General features: G+C 42.9%; 1 protein-coding gene across 1 annotated transcript; it reads left to right on the top strand.

The window, feature by feature from the left end:
• Window positions 1-2,166: 2,166 nt before the first annotated feature.
• Window positions 2,167-20,092, top strand: rab3b (RAB3B, member RAS oncogene family). Its single transcript, XM_085399756.1, has 5 exons — window positions 2,167-2,409; window positions 4,735-4,959; window positions 11,234-11,352; window positions 11,431-11,555; window positions 14,869-20,092. The coding sequence occupies exons 2-5, from the start codon at window positions 4,735-4,737 to the stop codon at window positions 15,051-15,053; spliced, it is 654 nt and encodes a 217-aa protein (XP_085255882.1). The 5' UTR covers window positions 2,167-2,409; the 3' UTR covers window positions 15,054-20,092.
• Window positions 20,093-20,189: the final 97 nt, after the last annotated feature.

The raw sequence follows: 20,189 nt of genomic DNA, 5'->3' as shown, positions 1-20,189 counted from the left end.
GATTATAGCTTCATGGTTATCTCTGTGCTTTAATAAACTCTTTGAAAATGATTCCCCGGTATCTGTCTGATGTTTACATTCTTCTCTGTGATGAAAGCTTTAGTGTTTTATGAGTTTCCTCTTCACATGTGTTTAAATGTCTTCAGTCAGGGAAAAAAAGGTGATCACGCTGAATATGAACAGGAAGTGATGACATCGGCATCACGATAGTCGAGTATGTGGCACGCACTTTAAATAATGAAAGTTAGAATAAAAAGGTCGAGTAAGGTCAGCAGTGAGAGGCTGGAGAGCCTGAGGAGCTGTACATGATTTAAAAATAAATCAATAACAATGCAGCTCAATATCAAGCAGGTAAAGTTTGGAGTCAAAAATAAAGAGCTGAGCTTCAGTCAGGTTTCTTTTTCTCTGTGCTGCAGCTGCTCTCACACAGACTGTTCAATAAAACAAGTGAACTGGATACATTTATAGCGACAGACACTGTCTGACACATCTGCCATTGACTGAACCACAACAAGAGCCTAACTGTGTGTGTGTGTGTGTGTGTGTGTGTGTGTGTGTGTGTGTGTGTGTGTGTGTGTGTGTGTGTGAGTGATGCAGTGACAGGTGGAGTGCAGTGATTGGCCTCTGCCAGGCTCCTGTGTCTGGATTGGATCATTAGTTTGAGTCCTGGCTTCAGAGTTTTGGTGAGTTCTTGACAGTGACTCATACACACTTGTCACGCACTGAAAAACTGAGAAGCAGTTTCTAGGTTAGGAGCTATATATATATATATATTATAACAGCAGTTCACTTGCATGGTCTTAAAACCTGATTTGGCCACTTCAAATATCTTTATCAAACAGCAATGTTATGTTTGTTGCGATTTCTGCTGCCCTGTTGGCTACATCCTTTATATGAAAAGACATAAAAACAAAAATTTAATTCAAAGGGTAAAAGTCACTTTTGCCAAAAACTGACAGGACAGGAATGTCCTTTCTGCCTCAAAGTGACTTTATATCCTTCATCACTCATATGTTTGGCAAAGCTTTGGCAGATTATATGCCAAAAAGTCATTTACAACACTTTTTGTCACAACACCAGCTCCCAGACACTGAGTGAATAAATTGAGTCACAGCGCCATCTACTGGATATACACTCTAAGCAAGGCTGAAATCACGGGGAAAGCTTTTGAATGAAATAAAGTTTCCATCAGGTACACTGTCAGGTTCTACAGTGGTTTCTCTGCAGGCATCAGGCAGGTGAGCATTTTCACCTGTTCTGTTTCAAATGTTGGATCATTGCAGATCCTTATAGTTTGTGTCATAATGTAAATGTTTAAAGAGCGCACAGATTCATATAAAGACCGAGGCAATGATGTGTAGAAGGAAACAAATGTGCTGAAAAATATAGTTTCTGCGAGGTGTGTGAGGTCAGTTTTGTGGGGCTCTGTGCAGATGCCTGCATGGTTGTAGGTCTGTTGTAACTGCGTGGTCTCGACTGCAGAGGCTGCGCTACAAGGCAGATGCCCTGCAGACGGGCTGCAACAGCTCTGCTCTGTGAGTGTTGGGGCAGCACATATCTTTCTACTTGTTCTACTTGTTTATTCAGTGAGCTAGTTTCAGTCATTGTGTAAATTGTGTCTCTTTTTAAAATGCCAGCCCCGCCCCCTGCTGCTCCACCTGTTCTTACAGCACTGCACCATCTGCATGTGTTTCCTGCACATGCATGAACCGATCAGATCCCTCAGCTGAAGTTTCTCACAGTGTGAATCTGCAAGTGTGTCTGCCTGCTGCTGCTGAGGATGATGATGCTGAAGATGATGATGGGATGAAGATGATGAAAATACTGATGATGAAAATAATGGTGATAAAGATGATGATGATGATGTGATGATGAGGAAGATGATAATATGATCATGTGATGAAGATTATGAAAATAATGATGATGACGAAGATCATGAAAATCATGTGATGATGATGAGATGATGATGTGATGAAGATGATGAGAATGAAGACAATGGTGATGAAGAGGATGAAGATGATGATGGTGCAGTAGTTCCAACAGGCTGCTGTCCTCGCGCTCCTTCAGCCTCCTCCGTTGTTATGAGTCATCGCGCGCAGCGTCTGCGGAGCGGCGCGCTGTGATTGGTTGAAGAGGAGCCGCCTGCGCGCGCACGGAGCCGCTCGTTGACCGTGGAAGAGCCGCTGCTGGCGCGTGAGGAGCAGCAGGAGTTGTGTGCAGCATGTCATCCTGCCGCCGTGCGTGAAACAGCTGCGCGCGGACAGATTCAGACTCTTCAGATCGTTTCACAGCAAACATCCGGTCTGCACGCGCCTCCTCCTCTCCCCAGCACAGGAGCCACTGCTGAGAACACACGGATTTTATCTGCACACCGAGACACCGAGAGAGCGTCCGATCCGCCCAGCAGAGGTGACACACACGGACACACACACACACACATACGGACACACACACACTGATCCAGAAACGTCGGTCACACCTGCACCGGTGCGACACCGGGGCTCGTGCATCTCTGCGATTTTCCTCCAGCCTCATCATCATCATCTTCACATCATCGTCGGTGATCGATGGCTTCGATCCTTCTCTAATCGATGGTTTGTATTTTTCGACGCTGAAGCTTGATGACGTCCATGTGGGATGATGGTGATGATGGTGATGATGAAGTCAGAGGTGCAGCTGGTCTGCGGGGATTCAGGCTGCTCCGTGGCTTCTCCTCCCTGCGGAGGCCCTATTGGAGGGATGGCTGCTCATTCTGATTATCAAACAGCACCTTCATCAACTTCACCTTTCATTTAGCGATAATAAGCGTGCTGATGTTAACCTGGTGATGATCAGATAATCCTCTCTGGTATGATGCTTCTGATCAGGAGAGCAGCACGTGAGCTCAGACCTGCTGGGTGTGATTCTGTGGTCCCTGATTGGTCCCGTGCCTTCACACACGTTTTACATGATACTTCATGAAGTTTAAACCTCTTTTGTTCGTTATACTTTTCAATCATTTTTATCCAAAGAAGCGAAAACGCGACTATTTCCATTGGCCTCTGCAGCATCTGTGTTAGTCATTGTACCCCATACAACGAGGTGACTGTTGTTGTGATTTGGTGCTATAGAAATAAAATAAAATTGATTAATTTTCTTATCCAGCTGACGAGTCTGTCCCAGCTGTCATAGGGTGACAGGCGGGCACGCCTGCACAGGTATCACAAGGTTAACAGAGAGAGAGAGAGAGAGAGAGACAACCATTCACACCTACAGCCAGTATAAAATCACTATGGTGATTATTGATTCATTAAACCACCAATTGTTGCTTCTTTAATGTGTTTATGACTTTAATGTTGCACCTTTAATGTGTTAATTAATTTATATTTTAAATCTACAGAAGAAGAAGAAACAAAGTACAACATCCAAAATAATTAAAGTGGCTGAGATCAGAAATACTTCAAGGATAAGTACATTAAGTACATTAAGACTGTATTTAAGTAAAGTACTTGAGTAAATGTACTCAGTTACATTATCTACAGTATGCTCTCCACTAGTGGTTGTTTTGGGGGTAACAATCATATTGCATTATGACATGCGCTAATGGAAGCGGCACGGGATGGCTCGGGTTCAGCTTCACCTGATGGATATTACCAGCTCGGGCTGAACCCTCTGCACCTGCAGTTCTTCTCTTCACGCTACACACAGTGCTTCCTCATGTTGTGATGTAACTTCCAGACCTTTGACCTCTGAATGGACCAAGCTGTGATGTGTCCTCTCCTGATGGATCTGCTTGATGTTTGCACCCAGAACGTCCTTTTTTATTCAGCTCCTTCAACCACACCTACAAATCAAACACCTGGAATCATCTGCACAGCTTTGACGATTTATTTACGATTTACATTGCACCGCGTCATTCTGTGGAGGAGCAGGCAGATACTGGATGCCGTGCAGAAAACACCCACAGGCCGTAGAAAAGACTAACGCACCTTCAGGTGTGAAAAATGAAGCCGGTGTGGAAAATGCCTTAAAGCTGCCTTCTTTTTAATGGCCACCAGGGGGCGAGAGCTGTGGCTGCAAACAGACTTCGGTCCTGTAGAAGTCTATGAGATCTCTGACCTCTGTGTGTTTTATCTGCTCAGCCACTTGTTTTAGGTTGTACTGAATAAAACATGAAGTCAGTGTTGGTTATTCTACGTTTCCTTTGTCTGCACGTTATGGACTCACCAGTGAGGCAGTCGCTTGATGTTGTTGGTGGTGAAGTTGACTGGTTACACTAGGTTAAAACGACGCTCATGCCACCATGAAATCTGCTCCTGTAGTCCACGCGTGCACAACACTCTGCATCCCACCTCAGAAACACCACTGAAACCAGCAGTGCATCAGACCTGTACGAGGTTCAGGCACCATGAGAGTGAGTTTTAGGCGACCACAGACGTCTGCTGTTCAGGTGTTCTCTTCACTAAATGTTTAATCACCTTCAAAGGATTTTCTTTACCCTTTTTCTATACATTCATGGGTCTAAATAATCAAGAGAGTTTGGAATACTGAGTGACAACACTGTAAGCAGACAGATTCTTCCCATCCCAACTGATCCCATCAAAGTAAAAGAGCTTTTATACCACTGACATGCTCAGACTGTTACACAAGCAAATGTAAACTCTGCAATCTCAGGTGAGACTTAAAAGAAGCTCTCAGTCTGGATGAATATTCATGTTGCTGATTCTTGTGTTTTTGTCCTTTTCAAATCTTCAGATGGCAAAGGCAGACCAGCGTTTCGGCCAGCGGGATGGCTCTGACCAGAACTTCGACTACATGTTCAAGCTGCTGATCATCGGCAACAGCAGCGTGGGGAAGACGTCCTTCCTGTTCCGGTACGCCGACGACTCCTTCAGCAACTCCTTCGTCAGCACCGTGGGCATTGACTTCAAAGTGAAAACGGTGTATCGCAACGACAAGAGGATCAAGCTGCAGATCTGGGTGAGGACGGTTTGCTTGTCTGAGATGCCGGAGACGAACTGGCTTGTGGAAACAGATGCTGATGTCACAAATTATGCACATGGTGTCTTGTTGCATTGATGTCTTCAGTCTCTGCCTCTGTGATATTCTTTTTTTTTTTTTTAGCTATAAAGTAAAAAATAATAGAAAGAAGTTGTAAGGCTGGTGGTTAGATGTTAAACCTGGTTCGCTTTGACGTCAGAGGACACCTGCATTGGTGTCAGGCCTCAGAACCAGCCCCTCTGTTAGGAAGAAGTGGTTTTGCAACCACAAAATGTTTTAGTCATAAAATTAATTATTGATCATCAGATTATCAGTTTAAACTCTGTGTTTGTGTGTCTGTTTTTTTGTGTGGCTCTTTTGTTAGTCAGGGAATGCGATGGTAGCGTCAATTAGCAGTGAGGAGTCAGCAGGAACGTCTCTTTGTTTATATTTTGTCTCATTTGCATCATCCTTACTTGGGCAGGTGGTAGGGTCCATGCAGGTAAGGCTGAGACGGTGAAAGGTGATGCAACATTACCTGGATTCTGTAACAGCCCTTTAAAAAGTTGGTACCAAACAATAACCTCTTTCCCTCATACAGACTCAGGGCTCAACACTGATGGTCATTCAGGGACGTAACACACAGCTGCTTCAGTATCTCAGGATGTTGTTTAAAAGGGATGATAAAAGAATGAGATGCACCAATGTGTCAGTCGGACCTCGGACTTAATGCAAGCTTCTTATCGGTGTGTCGTGGTGACGATGAATGCTGAAGCGGAGCTGGTTTACAGAAAAGTTTAAAGGGGGAATAATGATTTGATCCCAGTTGAAATGAAGAGTCTCTGTTTTTTATGGTGGTTTCATTTTAATGATGAGAGATGAATATCAACCAAAAAAAACCAAAAAAAACACATTACATAAAAATTATAAACTGACTTGCATGTCTTGTTGCCTTGTTGGCGATCAGAGCAGTAAGATGTTTCTTGTTGTTGGTCATTAGGTTTGCTCACTTCTCAAGTTGCCAACTCAAAGCCTTAGTAGCTTCACAGGACTTGCTTCTTTTTTAGCCACTCCTTTGTTGCCTTGGCGATATGTTTTGAGTCATTCTCATGCTGGAAGTCCCATCCTTGACCCATCTTCAGTGATCAGGCTGAGGGAAGGAGGTTCTGGTTCTAGTTTGGCGTCATACATCGGCCCCCTCATCATGTACCCTCAGCAGAAAAACAGCCCAAAGCATAATGTTTCCACCTCTGTGCCTGACTGTGGGGATGCTATTCTTTGAGTCGTACTCAGCATTTCTCTTCCTCTAACCTCAGCAGGAGACCGATTTTGGTTTCATCTGACCACAGGTCTTTCTCCCAAGCCTTCTCTCATTGATTTAAGTGTTCACTGGTAAACTTAAGATGGGCCTGAACATGAGCCTCCTTGAAGATTCCAATCCATTACAGTGTAACACGATAACATTATGAAGCTCATCCCATGGAGTTCTGGGCTGATCCACTACTTTTCCTATGATTATCCTCATCGCATGAGGCAAGATCTCGCATGAAGCTCCAGACTTAGACTGATTGATGGTCACTGAGTTTTTGATTGATTGATTGATTGATTGATTGATTGTAATCTGTTCGCCACATGGCAAACAGCCAGTCTGTAGGAGGTTCTGGCTGGTTCGCAGAGCATCAAATACTTGTTTCCCTCAATGAACATACAGATGTATTTATAACGTTTATGTAATGTCAATTTCTGGATTTTCAAATAATATTCTGTCTCTGTCCATTAAAATGAAACTATCATAAAAAATAGAGACAGTTCATTTATTTGTAAGTGAGCAAACTTACACACTCCTACCCCACATATGACCAAGAGCTGTGGGCAGTGATGGCAGACTGAGTATACAGGCAGCAGAAATGAGCTTCCTCTGAAGGTTGTCTGAGCTCACCAAATACAAAGTTAACCTCAGGTTACCCGCTCAGATACAGTCGCTGGAAGAGTGACACATTTTCTCCAAGGTCTCTCCTTTTTTTAGATACATCTCTGTGCAAAAGTGAAGATGAACCATAGAGAAAGTCACAGTTTGTGAGCCAATCAGCCCCTCTTACAATGCTGAGCATCTCAGCTGACACAGCACCAAGTGAGCTGTTAACAAGGATGAAAGGTTTTCTAAGAGAGATCTTTCAGCTGAAAATGTTGTTGGGGAAATGGATGTCTGCTCACCTGCAGCCATTGGGGAAGTCTGGAGGTCGGGCCAGCTCCATGGACGCACCATGTTCCTCATCCTGTTCCTGGTGAGGTTTTGTGGTATGGCAGAACACGCTGTCCTGATGGGTCAGGAGGATGCTGACTGAGCGGACCCATTCTAAATACTGGAAATACTCCATGTGGTTTAGATGTTGAGCTGCAGAGCCAAAGTGCTTGAAGATGCACTTTTCACCAATCAGCAGAAATTCGGAAACACCTTAAAGCACTTGCCTGATCAAATCTTATGTGATTTAACTTCCTGTTCAAAGGGAGTTCTTTCTTCCTCCTGTTGACACGTCCTGCTCACACAGGGGATCGTCTGATTGCTGGTGTTTTCTCTTTATCTTACACTATGAAGCATCATGGGACAATTGTTGCTCTGAATTGGTGCTGTCTGAATAAAACTGAATTGAACTGGAGCAGTTATTGTGAAGAATTACTGAAATTAACTTTTTTTTTTTTTTTTTTTTAATTTTTGCTTTCATGTCCATAAATAAAAACTGCATGAATAGAATGATCTCACATTAAGTCGAGATCAGACCACATCTTTCATGCATACTACACCAAAACAATCAAAAACCTTCCACAAACTGACCACAGACATCATCTGATGTTCATTTGACAGCCCAACGCTGATCTAAGGTTTGATCGAATGTTTAGCCGCTGCAGATCGCACTGATGCTTCCTGCTCTGTTTTTTATTTGATTGGCTTGATTGATGTGGATTTAGCCTTTACTTGTTCCATTCGGGCAGTTTTTGTAAAATTGTCTGTTTATTCCTTTAAATTAAAGTTTAAAAAGCATCTTTTCCCTGCAGGTTAAACTTGTGCCTCCATCTTTGCTGATGCTGAATCTCTCAGAGGGTTCAGTGATGTGTCTCCTCGTCCTTTAATGTCTCTGCTCTCGCTGCTTTAATACACTGCGACGAAACGTTACAATTCTGTGACGTCAGCTGTAATGTTGAACGTGCTGTGACAGAGCGCACGTCTTCATAAAGCGCAGTAATGATCAGCTGCATGCGTTTAAAGTGGATCAGCAGACTGAGCTCTGCTTGCAGCAAAAACACACTCACGGCTCCTTTTATCAGTGGTGATGTTGTTGCCATGGCAGCGGCCCTTTACGCTCACACACACAGGCACACACACACACACACTCCGTTACTGTGTTGACTTTAGTGGCAATTAAAAGGAGCTCTCAGGGTGGAGAGGTTGAGACCTGGCGGGAGACAAAGGGCCCAGAAGGTGTTTGTGTGCATGCATGTGTGTGTGTGTGTGTGTGTGTGTGTGTATGTTGTTGACATAATTGGAGCCAATCAGAGCCAGCTGATTCAAACTGAAAGCATCGTTGTGAGTAAAAATAGACTGAACACAAACTGTTGGATGGAGAGCTATGACCAAAGCATCATGGGAGGTGTAGTTTATGGCTGTTAACTTCAACATGTTAACACAGATTTTAGATCACTGGCTCTGCTTACAGACACATGTAGTCACTACGGGCGACACCTCTGGTTGTCAAAAGTGTGATTGGATAGAAGTTTAAGAGGAGATTGATCCTCCCGCTCAGCCGAGCTCAGTGCAAACCTCTGATGAGTTTATGGCCTCAGGTCTTATGGAATAAAACGTGATATTTATTTTGGACTTTTTGGCTCTGTTAGTGTCATACAGGAGTAGGAAGTAGGAGAGTGTTTCAGCTGTCTGCATATTTTTGAGGCTGATCATCCTCCATCGTAAACACACACACACACACACTCCACAGTCTGAATTAATTAATCGTATACGAGCTCTCGCTGTGTCTCTCCGGATAAAGGCAGAATCAGGAAGTGTTGAGTCAGAGCTAAAATTAGCAGAGTGACTCGGGGCAGCTGTAGTGATACGGAGGATGAAGTGGTGGAGGACGGTGGCGTGAAAGTCACACTGTGGCCCGGCTGCTTGTTGCAGAGATCAATGGCCTGAGACTAGCTGAAAGAGTCTCTGGTGCTTTCTTAGATCATTTTTATTGATCGTCTTCAGTTTCCACAGTAATGATGTGTATTCAATCTGTCATATCACAAGTCAGAGTTATTAAAGCAGCACTGACACATATACATTAGCACAGGGAGGGATGCTGATGCCGTTAGCTGAATGACTGTTTTGCTTAAATATTAAAAACGAACTTTTTATTCATCACCCTTTACTCTTCAGAAGTTGTTCTTTCAAGCCTTTGAGCTTCTGCAGAAACCCAGCAGGTGTCTAAAGAAACACTTAAGCTGAATCAACACACTCATATTTTAGGTTCCAAACAAATTATCTATAATGAACCTGCTGTGTAGTTTATGTATTTGTGAGGATGTTTGTTTCAGGAGTTTTTCCCCGCTGTGTCTCAATCCAGCGTCATACTCTCTTTTTCTTCTCCTGCAGATTTACAGACATTTTTACAGCTTTATTTCTGGAGCTTCAGCACTGATGGCTTCATCATGGTAGATTCATAGAGTGGACCTTAAATATGGATGCAGCCACGAAGTCTGGAAGTTTTGGAGTTTACTTTCGGCCTTCACCGTGCTGTTTTTTTTTTTTTTTGATTGTTTCCAGATCATATTCAGACGAGAGGCTGGAATGCTAAGTTATCAGCTAACGCTCTTGTTATCAGTATGCATCTACAGACTGTATGGGTACATCACACAGACACAGATACCTAGAATTTCACTTCCTAGATGGTCTGTTAGTACAGTAACCTCACAGCAGCCATATTATTGGTCACATAATGTCATTAAAAAGGCTCTAACAGCACAAACAGGGTCCAGAGGTATTGACTGGTAGCAGCTACAGCCACTTGTGTCACCATTTACCTGTCAGTCAAAGAGGCCACGCCTCTAATAATGCAAACTTTCCAGGCGAGTGCTAAAACCACTCCCCCCATACTGTTGTTATAAAGGGGGAAATTATCGATAGAGACCAGACAAGCTTGTGTATCGAGCTGTAAATATGTTTATTTTTGCTGTAAACCTTTAACATCGGAGTCTGAAGGGGCTGACTCACTGCTGGAGCCTCTGCTGGACGTTGGAAGAACTGCAGCTTTTAGTACTTGGAGGCTGCTGATTAGTTAAAGTCTGTTTGCAGCTGGCACAGTCATGTGCAGTGTTGGTCAAGTTACTTGAAAAAAGTAATCAGTAACTAATTACTGATTACTTCCCCAAAAAGTAATCCCGTTACTTTACTGATTACTTATTTTCAAAAGTAATTAATTACTTAGTTACTTAGTTACTTTTTAAAAACATGATTTACAACCTGAATAGGTGATGAAGCGATAGATATTTCAGCCCAATTCTACTCTTTCTACATAATCCATCACACAAAATGTAATCAAATGGAAAAGTATCTTTTTAAAACTTGTTTTATTAGTTTTAATCTTTTAACTTTATGCATCAAGCAAAAATGTAATTATATGCAACATTCTCTGACTTGAAGAAATTAGTTTAACATTTAAACCTATTTTCTGCACATTCCAGCACATAAAATAAAATATTTTTTTGTGTTTACACTCACTCTTTCAAATAGATGCAAGTAAAACACAGCAGAAAATAAATAAAATCAAAGACTAGCGGTCCTGTTGCTCTATTTTCACCTGTAAAGCAGGAGTGGGGTAGGCGGAGGTTTACCCTGGTGTAGGTGTGCCGCAGCGGTCAGTGGAAGAATCCGCGAGTTTCTCTGTGAATTTCCCATTACGTCGTAGCGCACTCGGTGCTTGCTTGGAAGTTTAGGGGTTTTTTTGCTAATAAGGGGAAGTTTTCTTCCCACGCACAACGGACACTAATGTTTTTGTCACTTTTTACGAAATCAAACTCAAAGTAAGGTCAGTACCTCCACGCTTTAAACGCTGCACGCTCATACTCTCTCCCGCACTCCATATATGATCCCTTGTTGATCTGCACACAGCTGTTGTCACGAACGTCGCACTCGCTTACGTCACTGTCATGAGACATTCTCGCAAAAAAAAGTAATCAGATTACACTAACGCGTGCCCATCTCTGGTCATGTGACTAGCTGTGTGTTTGTTTTCAGGACACGGCCGGTCAGGAGCGTTATCGCACCATCACCACAGCCTACTACCGCGGTGCCATGGGCTTCATTCTCATGTATGACATCACCAACGAGGAATCCTTCAACGCCGTCCAGGACTGGTAGGTGATTGGCTGGAAGCCTGTGATTCAGCTCAGAAAGTGAAACTCAGCTCAGGTCATGTTGCTGTGTGTTTGCAGGGCCACGCAGATTAAGACGTACTCGTGGGATAACGCCCAGGTGATCATGGTGGGCAACAAGTGCGACATGGACGAGGAGAGAGTGGTACCCCCTGAGAAGGGAAAACACCTGGCTGATCAGCTAGGTGAGACTCAGCTCTCTTTCACCTCAGGTGGTACAGACAGCAGAAGAAACGTTTCTTCTTCATTAGTTGAGATGGTTGCAGTGAGAGAAACACTGCCTCAGGGCCCCAAAAAGGAACCTAAAGAGAAAATTATATATATGAGCTTATTTAGTTTAACTATTCAAAGAAAAAGGGATGGCTCATCTCTTCCTTCAGCAGCTCTGTGCTGAGGCTCATGGGACATGTAGTATGTATGATGTAGTAAAAAAGTAGAAAAACCCATAGTGTGATTAAAATACATACACACAATCCCTCCCCTTCCTCATATTATCTAACATTTACCTGCAAACACCTGAGCATGAAGGCAGTGCAGGAGGAGCCTTCAGACTAACAGGGATGGTTTCTGCAAACAGGTGCGTTTTCACCAGGTGAGCCCTGTCTGCCGAAGAACTTTCTTTAAATTATACCTGTTGGAGGAAATCTGATTATAAGTTCATTTTATTTTTGCTTTTTCTTGGTCTGAACATTTAGAAAGTACTCAGTTTAGCTTTAATTTTTCTTTATGCACAAGAACACGAAGAACAAGAATATGAAAGCAGGTAAAAGCTGCGGCTCTCAGCACTGACAGGGCGAGTAGCTTTTTATTCCAGTAAAAGCAGCATTGCACTTTATTGTTGATAGATTTTATTAATGCACCACCCTACGTGAATTCATTTTCACACACCGTGTGCTGACTGCAGAACAAAGAAATGAATAACTGTGATTCAGAGTGCCAGCATTGATTTTTCCTTTGTTTGATGGTGTTTAGCCTGAAAATTATTATTAATTAAAGCACACTCATGAAAACACCTTCAAACTTTTTCGGCCTAATTTTACATATGATCAATAATGAACATGCAGAAAAATAGAAATAAACATTATCATGTCTGTACTTTACTGACATCAGACTTCACTCCCAATGTTTTTAGACGAGCTCAGGTGTTATTCAGGGCCCTCTGTTCAGGTCACGTGTATTCAAAGCTGCTCTGAGGTCAGTCCATCAGAGAGCTGTGCTGACACTGAGCCGAAAGCCTGAAACACCTTAAACACACAAATATGGGATGAGATGCTTCACTCTTCATGCTTTCTGTCCTAATGCAGATAATTGAGCTGAAACTGAGCCTTGCTGCAGCTCTATTAACTGTTTAACTCACCTTTCATGTAGCCTGAGAAAGAGAGTGAATCAGATTCTCCACATCAGCTAAACGAGCATCTGTTCAAGTGTCTGCTTCTCACACAGTCTGATATATATATATATATATATATATATATATATATATATATATATATATATATATATATATATATATATATATATATATATATATATATATATATATATATATATATATATATATATATATATAAAAATAAATAAATAAATAAATAAATTAAAAAAAAAAAACAAAAAAAAAACAAAAAAAAAAAAACAGAAAATAATTTCCATGACACGGGAAAAACCTACTCGAATAGAAATGAGGACCTCATGTCTGTCTGACAGCTCTTACATGAACCAATGTTCGCTCTCCAAACTTTAAGCTTTATTATATTAAGGATCTCTCTGGTATCAAATATGGAGTGTATTCCCTTTCTTTTTTAAAACTAGAGCAGACATTGACACGTAGCTGAATGGCAACAGTTTTCATAAAGCAAACAGACAATATAAACAGTTAAAGTTCAATATAAACAGCATCTATCTTACTAAAGCTAGAAGTGAAAATACTCAGCTTAAAAGAAGAAAACTCTTCTGGTTCTTTTCCAGTAAGCGCCTCCATCTCATTCTCAGGGTTTTTTGTCTTTCCTCTTGCATTAATATTCAAGAATGTACTTAGTAAAAACATATATCTAAATGATCTTTCATATATAGCCCTTTTCTACTCTTGCAGAGCACTCAAAGCTATGTGCTTAAATTGTCAAAATCCGGTTGTAGGAACTCAGGCGCAGAGCGTTTAGACGCCTCCAAAAGACAGTTTATTTACAGCACCAGTGCACAGTATATACAGTGAGGGGAATCCAAAACTCCAGGGAATCACAGGGTAGCTCTCTCACACTCACACACGGCAGGGAGGTCACAGGTCCGGGGAGGAAGGTCTGAAGCAGAAGAGAAGGGAAGTCACAAACTAATCACGAATCTCAAATTACTAAGCACGAGTTCGCAGGAGCTGCAAGAAACACTAACGTCAGCAGTACAATCATCCAGCGACGAGAGGATCTGTGTTCCAGCCTCAAATAGTGCTCCCGGTGATGACAGGTGATTGTTGTCAGGTGTGTGGGCCAAGGGCGGGAGCCCACAGTGAGCCCCGCCCAGGCAGAGAGGGAGAGAGAGAGAGAGAGAGAGAACCAAAACGGCAAATGTAGCCTTGTGGGGCCGGCCGGGCAGGCACGGAGACCATGACATAAATGTTTTCTATTGAACAGTCAAACTCAGGTTGATGCATCAGACAGCACGATGAGGTTAGTGTCTTGCCCAAGATGCCAACTGGAGCAGTCAGGAATCAAGCCACCAACCTTCTGATTAGTAGATGACCTGCTTTACCTCCTGAGCTACAGCCACCCCATCTGAGCAATACAATGCATTGTCATCAGCATGGAAAGGAAAGGAGATTTTATGTTTCATTCATTAAATTAAAGAAATAAACCCATGAGAAAGTTGTTTTCCTGCATAAATTGGAAGGTGGAGGTGTTGGAAAGGGTCCAAATCCAGAACACCAAGGAAGGTAGTGGTAAGAAAGCCTTTATTTGTTGGAATATCCAAAATTTTGCAATCCAAAGAAAACCCATGGAGATGCAGGGCAGCACAACACAAAGCACAGATAAAAACCTAATCTGACAAGAACACAGAGGGAGACAGGACTGTTTACACACACTAGACGAAGGGGGAAATAAGCCACAGTTAAACATATTCAAGACAATCAACAGACAGGAAGTAAAACCCAACAGAACCAGAAACACAGAAATAATGAAACACTACTGAAAGTGTGAACTGAAACTAAGTACGACCTAAAAACTAAAACAAATATCCATGAAAACACATCTGCATTACCACAAACTAACTTCAAAATGCTATAATAATAAAATCCAACAGAAAATTCAGAGAATTCAGACATGTAAAACACTAGGACAATGTCATTTCCACTGAGTTTAAAAGCACTTTGTTTATGAGCTATACAACATGGCATCATCAGCATAAAGGAGCATTTCGTTTATCACTAGTCTAATGTGATCCACTGAGTCCGACGCCTCTAAATGTTGCTGCAGTGGTTTTTAAGTAAAGCTCTTCTGCTTCCTCCTGCAGGCTTCGAGTACTACGAGGCAAGCGCCAAAGAGAACATCAATGTGCGGCAGGTGTTCGAGCGCTTGGTGGACATCATCTGTGTGAAGATGTCAGAGCGTGTGGACGTAGAGGCGCCGGCAGCTCCTGGTTCCAAGACCACCAGACTGACCGACAAACCTGCCCAGCTACCTCAGAAGTGCTGCTGATCGTCTGTCATACCCCAAGCTCTCAAAATAAGAAAAAGAAAAAAATATATATAGATTATCTATTGTAACATTCCTCTGCACACTCGCTCTGCTTCATGTTTGTGAGCGGCCATCCATTACTACGCCTTCTCCAGGCCCTGCTAACTAACATCTATATAACCACTTTTACCATCCCAAGTGTCCGTGGGAGGCCCTTTAGCTGTCAGCGTACTCCATGCTAATGCGGATTTGGCGTGCTTGAAAAGGTTATTGTGCTGCTGGTGGTGATATCACTGTGACCAGTGACTGTTTTCAAAGATTTTTCTCTTATGCAGAAACAAAAAAAAAGAACAAAGCCTTGATTATACTAGAAAGTGACACAGTTACAGACAGGCTGAAAAAGTGACATCAGGTACTTCCGGTTCGTTCTCTTAGCTGTCGCATGGATAATTAGCATCTGATGATGAGCGTGCACGGTTTATTTCATAGTTAACTGTGAAATGCTGACATTCATGTGTGTGAAGTAGAGGCCTTTTACTGTGGAGTGAGGAGTCAGAGGTCAGGACTGTGAGGAAGACTTTTGGTAAGTGGGGGGAATTTGTGAGTCAGGGGTGGAGAGTGGACTGTTTCCGCCAAGAAACAAATGCACTGAAGGAGTTTCCAACAGGATGATTAGATCTGCGCATTTTCTGTGCTGGTGTGACTTCAAGGTGGAAACAATTAATGTCTAAAAAGCTGCACAGCTGGTAACCACAGACTCAACTTCTTGCAAGCATGAAAGTCGAATCCAACAGAAGCTGATCCAGAATGCTGCACAGATGTGAAACATCCAGCAGGAAACCACTGCAGGTCAGAGTGACAATAGGATCCATCCAGTCCAGCTGCTGCAGAGACCAAACTGCAGATGATTGTTAACACTAGTAAAAGGCTTTTTTCTGCAAGCCGTTGCGTGCCACTCTGTAGTGCAGACTTCTTCACAGAGAAATAACCACTACAAAGTCGGTGGCTCTTGAGTTAAACTTTCCTTAACTTAAAGGTGAGCGGTTAAAGCAACTACCAGTGGAGTGAAGGACACCTCTGACTGACATATCAGGGGGTGGTAAATACATTAGAGGGCTACCTAAGCAACCACAGCCAGGAACAGCCATAATCCAGCTGCCATTAAAATGATGCAAGATGAGTGAATCACTTCCTGTGTGGACACCCCTTAAGAAGTGTGCTTCATTCGCATGCATCACAAAGATGCCGTCCGGCTTCTCTTTGTTACCCTGAAGATGCTCTCTTTGATTGCAGCACTGTGATGTTGACCGGGACACCGAGGGTGAATCTTCTTACTCTGCCTGAGATTAGACGCGATGATTGACACCTGCTTGCTCCGTGCTGTAATGACACGTGTAGTGAGGCAGCAGGCCTCTAACTGAGTAACACTGCGGGTCAAGTTTAGTGTCTCAAACACGCCAAATGCCCATTTAGTTGGAGTGTGATGTCAGCAGGGTCACAGGTCAGCACAGCACTGCCTTTCCTCTCAAAGTGTAGCACAACGCCACAGCTGCTCATGTGTTTACAGTCCTCCTCTGAGTCATCACTCATGCTGCTTCTCTACAGCTAGCATTAGTTTCTCTGATATAACATGCCTATAGCCCACAAACTCTTACTGGCCTTACTCAGACAGACGCTTTAAGGCTGCACCACCAACGCACAACTCTGACAGGGCTGCAGTCCAGTCGCTCGGGTCAGAGGAGCCGGGTCAGAGGTGAAGAGACAGCACCCCCTGGTGGTTGAACAGGGTCTTAAGATAACTACAGAAACTTCAATGAGAAGGAAAACACTTGAAATGGTGTTAAAACAAAGTATTACTGAGACAACACATAAGTTTACATCCAAGAAAAAACCTCCATTGGGAGTTCTGATCTGTAAAACCTCAGATTAAATCATTACTTTCAAGAGTCATATCGGATGAACAGCTGTGAGTATTGATGACACCTGTAACCAGGTGTGAAATGAAGCTGAAACTGCATTGTGATTTTATGGATGTTTGTATGATGATTTCAGTCTTGGTTTCAGTGATGCTAAATCCCAGAGGTGAAGATATTTTCTCTGCTCACTCTGTGAAAACCAAACTGAGATACACAGATGCTCTTTGAGCATGTGCAAACCATCCACTAAAAAAAAAACTCTGAACTCTGACTCAAATTGTCTGCATCGGGAAGATTATTAACAACAAACAGAACAAATATAAGTCTGATGTGAGCGTGTGCAGGAGCACAAACAATCCCTGTTTGTTATCTCTGTCCTCTCTAATCTGCAGCCTCCAACAGCTGCCCTCAGTTTGATGTTCTGCAGGACTTAACGTGATGCTGCTTGACTTTCAGCTCTCTTTGCATGTCCTTCATAGCTTATACAACCTTCCTGTTTCTGTCTGATGAAGCAGTCCTTCAGATCTTCACTGTTCCAGCCTTCAGTCAGTGTTTCTTCTCATTGACAGGAAGCCCCAAAACGTCTGCCCCTGTACCAGCTGTTTCCATTGTGTTGTGAAGGTGTGGAAGGATTTCTGAATGGACCAATGGGGTCCAAGACTTCCAAGGAATCAGAGGCCTCAGAGCCATTTTTATTTCTAAAGCCCGGTGTGGGTGTGGCTGCTGAAGCCTGAGTTCAGGTGCATTTTGCTGTAATGTAAGGCTGCGCTCAGAAGTGAGATGCAGAGTTCCTGCCTTCACAGAGCCGTGAGATTCTTTAAATACACGGCAGAGAATCAGTGATGACCCCGAATGAGATATGCTTTAAACTGAAACGCTGTCCTTCCTGTGGGACCGAAGCTCTGGATTCACCTCTCTGACCTCTGAGCTTTAATTACAGAGAAACAGAGCACGAGTTAAGAAGACTGGAGTTATTTAAAGCCACTGAGACCTGACGACACAACCCAGAGCTGCAGCAGTCAAACCTTCCAGCACCAACACACAGTTTTTCTGGTTCAGGATCAAGCCAGCGGACTCACATTAATGGAAGCTGCAAACAGCAACAGGAACTCCAAAGTAACCGACATGCAGGAGGTTTGTTTCTGAGGTTAACTGACGACTATCTGACCGTCATAGCTGAATGATCATCCACTCCCTTTGGTGGTGTGAGCGTGCTCATAAGGGCTTAGTTCACATACAAATTCTGTTCCAGACAAATGGAGACATGCTCGGAGCTCTTTTGGTGTTATTATGAAACAATCTGAGATGGAAAATGAGAGTGGAAAGAGTCGTGTTTGCATTCACACTAATCATCAACCTTCAGGTGTGAAGTGAACCTGTTTGAATTGCACTTTGCTAGAAGCTGAGTCAGAGTTCACGAGTCATAGAAGAGTAAAAAGCATCCAGGGTCTTGCCTCTGGCCAGTGCTGGAGTGCGTGCTCGCTGTAGTTTTGGTTTGACTTCCATGTCTGCTTTTTTCCAAAATCACAGAAGAACAAAGACAGGAAAGGAGATCAGGATCAGAGCCCCTGGCCCGGGCCACACTGAGCGCTGCAGCCCTGCTTCATGGTGGCAATCAGCTTTTGCACCGGCGACACGGAGACTGATTTTTAGTCACGCACACACGTGAGTGGAACTGATGAGTGAGGAGAGCACGTCTCTCGCCCCCTTTAGCAGGTGTAGTCGCACAGCCGCCGTGTTTGCAGTGTTTCCTACATGAGTGTGTGTGTGTGCGTGTGTGTTCGTGTTGAGTATCATGATATTTATCGCGTGTTCAGTTGTACGGGTTCTTGTGATATTTTGAGATCCAGTGCGTTTGTTCATGGAAGACTTGAAGAAACATTTGTTCTTAAATATTCTGATAAACTTATATCCTGCCAAACTGTTGTATAGCAACCACAGCGCACGTTGGTGTGTAACTCCCTGCCGTGTGTCTTCATATGGATAAGAACTTACAATAACATGGACATCGTCTTCATATGATTATTTTCTAAGTGACTTTGTAAATGATAGAGGTAGATCTGATCCTGGTGTTGAGTTTATTTTTCTGCAGTGTAACCATGGACTAATTCTTAGAGAGTTCCTGTAAACTTGTTGTCTTACGGTTTGCTCCTGTTCGGGGAGAAGCACAAAGTGATTGTACAAAATATTGTGAATGTTTGTATATTATAGATCAGATTTAGTATAATAAAAATCACAATCTTTAATCAGAATGCGTGTCGCTTTTCTTTGGTAGAATACATACGTACGCAGTCGTCACCAGAGAATCTTTTAAAAATTACATAAATCTGCAAACAGTTCTGAAAGTTGTGTCGAACCTCTGTGCGATTTGCTCCACAGGGGTCTGCTGTATCACTCCTGTTCACTTCATAATCCTCTCATGGGTCACAACACCTACAGAAGAACTCTGGTGGTTCTGCAGAGGTTGGATATCAGTGATGTCCAGGAGGACTGTACAGAATGTGAATAAAAGCAGAGAGATGGTGGTCAGCTTCAGAACGAAGATTGGGATGGGTGTGAGTGTGTGTTGGAGAAGTATCTGAGTGTTTACATCAACAACAGGCTGAACTGGAGGGATGACATAAGAAGGAGACAAGCAGGCTCTGTTTCCTAGGGAAGCCAAGATCCTTCACTGTGTGTAGCAAAATGATGGACATGTTCTATCAGTCAATGAGTTCTGCTGGAGAAGCAGCGTATTCAAGCTGACATAGGGCGAGAGGCAGGGTATACGCTGGACAGCTCACCAGCCTGTGGCAGGTCTAACAGAGAGACAGAAAACCATTCAAGTCTAATTATTAATCATCAACTTCATACTATGGGGACAAAGCTAGAGTACCCGGACATGACATGTAACCACACAGAACAACCTCAGAAACATCATGGATTTGAACCCATGACCTTCTTGCTGTGAAGCAGCAGTAATAACCACCACACGTGGTAGTTATTATCTGCATTATTGTTTTGGCTGCTGTAACAGCTTAACTGTGGATTTTCGCAGGGTTAAAAAAATCAAATCAAATCAAAATACAGTCAGCCCAAACGATGCAACTTTTTACTTAAGAAAACAAACGTTTCTTTATTTTAATGACAACAATAACCGAGACTGTGACAAACAGGAGGCATCTATAATTTATTAATTATTATATTACTACCGGTACCCCCTTCCCCAGCATGTTTCTCGCACAAGCTTTACAGCTCGATT

This window comes from Rhamphochromis longiceps, linkage group LG23 (genome assembly GCF_057381845.1).
Source record: "Rhamphochromis longiceps isolate RC_006_pf linkage group LG23, R_longiceps_female_GT1.1, whole genome shotgun sequence".
NCBI classification, from domain to species: Eukaryota; Metazoa; Chordata; class Actinopteri; order Cichliformes; family Cichlidae; genus Rhamphochromis; species Rhamphochromis longiceps.
Note: the sequence above shows the minus strand (reverse complement) of the source record. Positions and strands in the feature narration are given on the sequence as shown.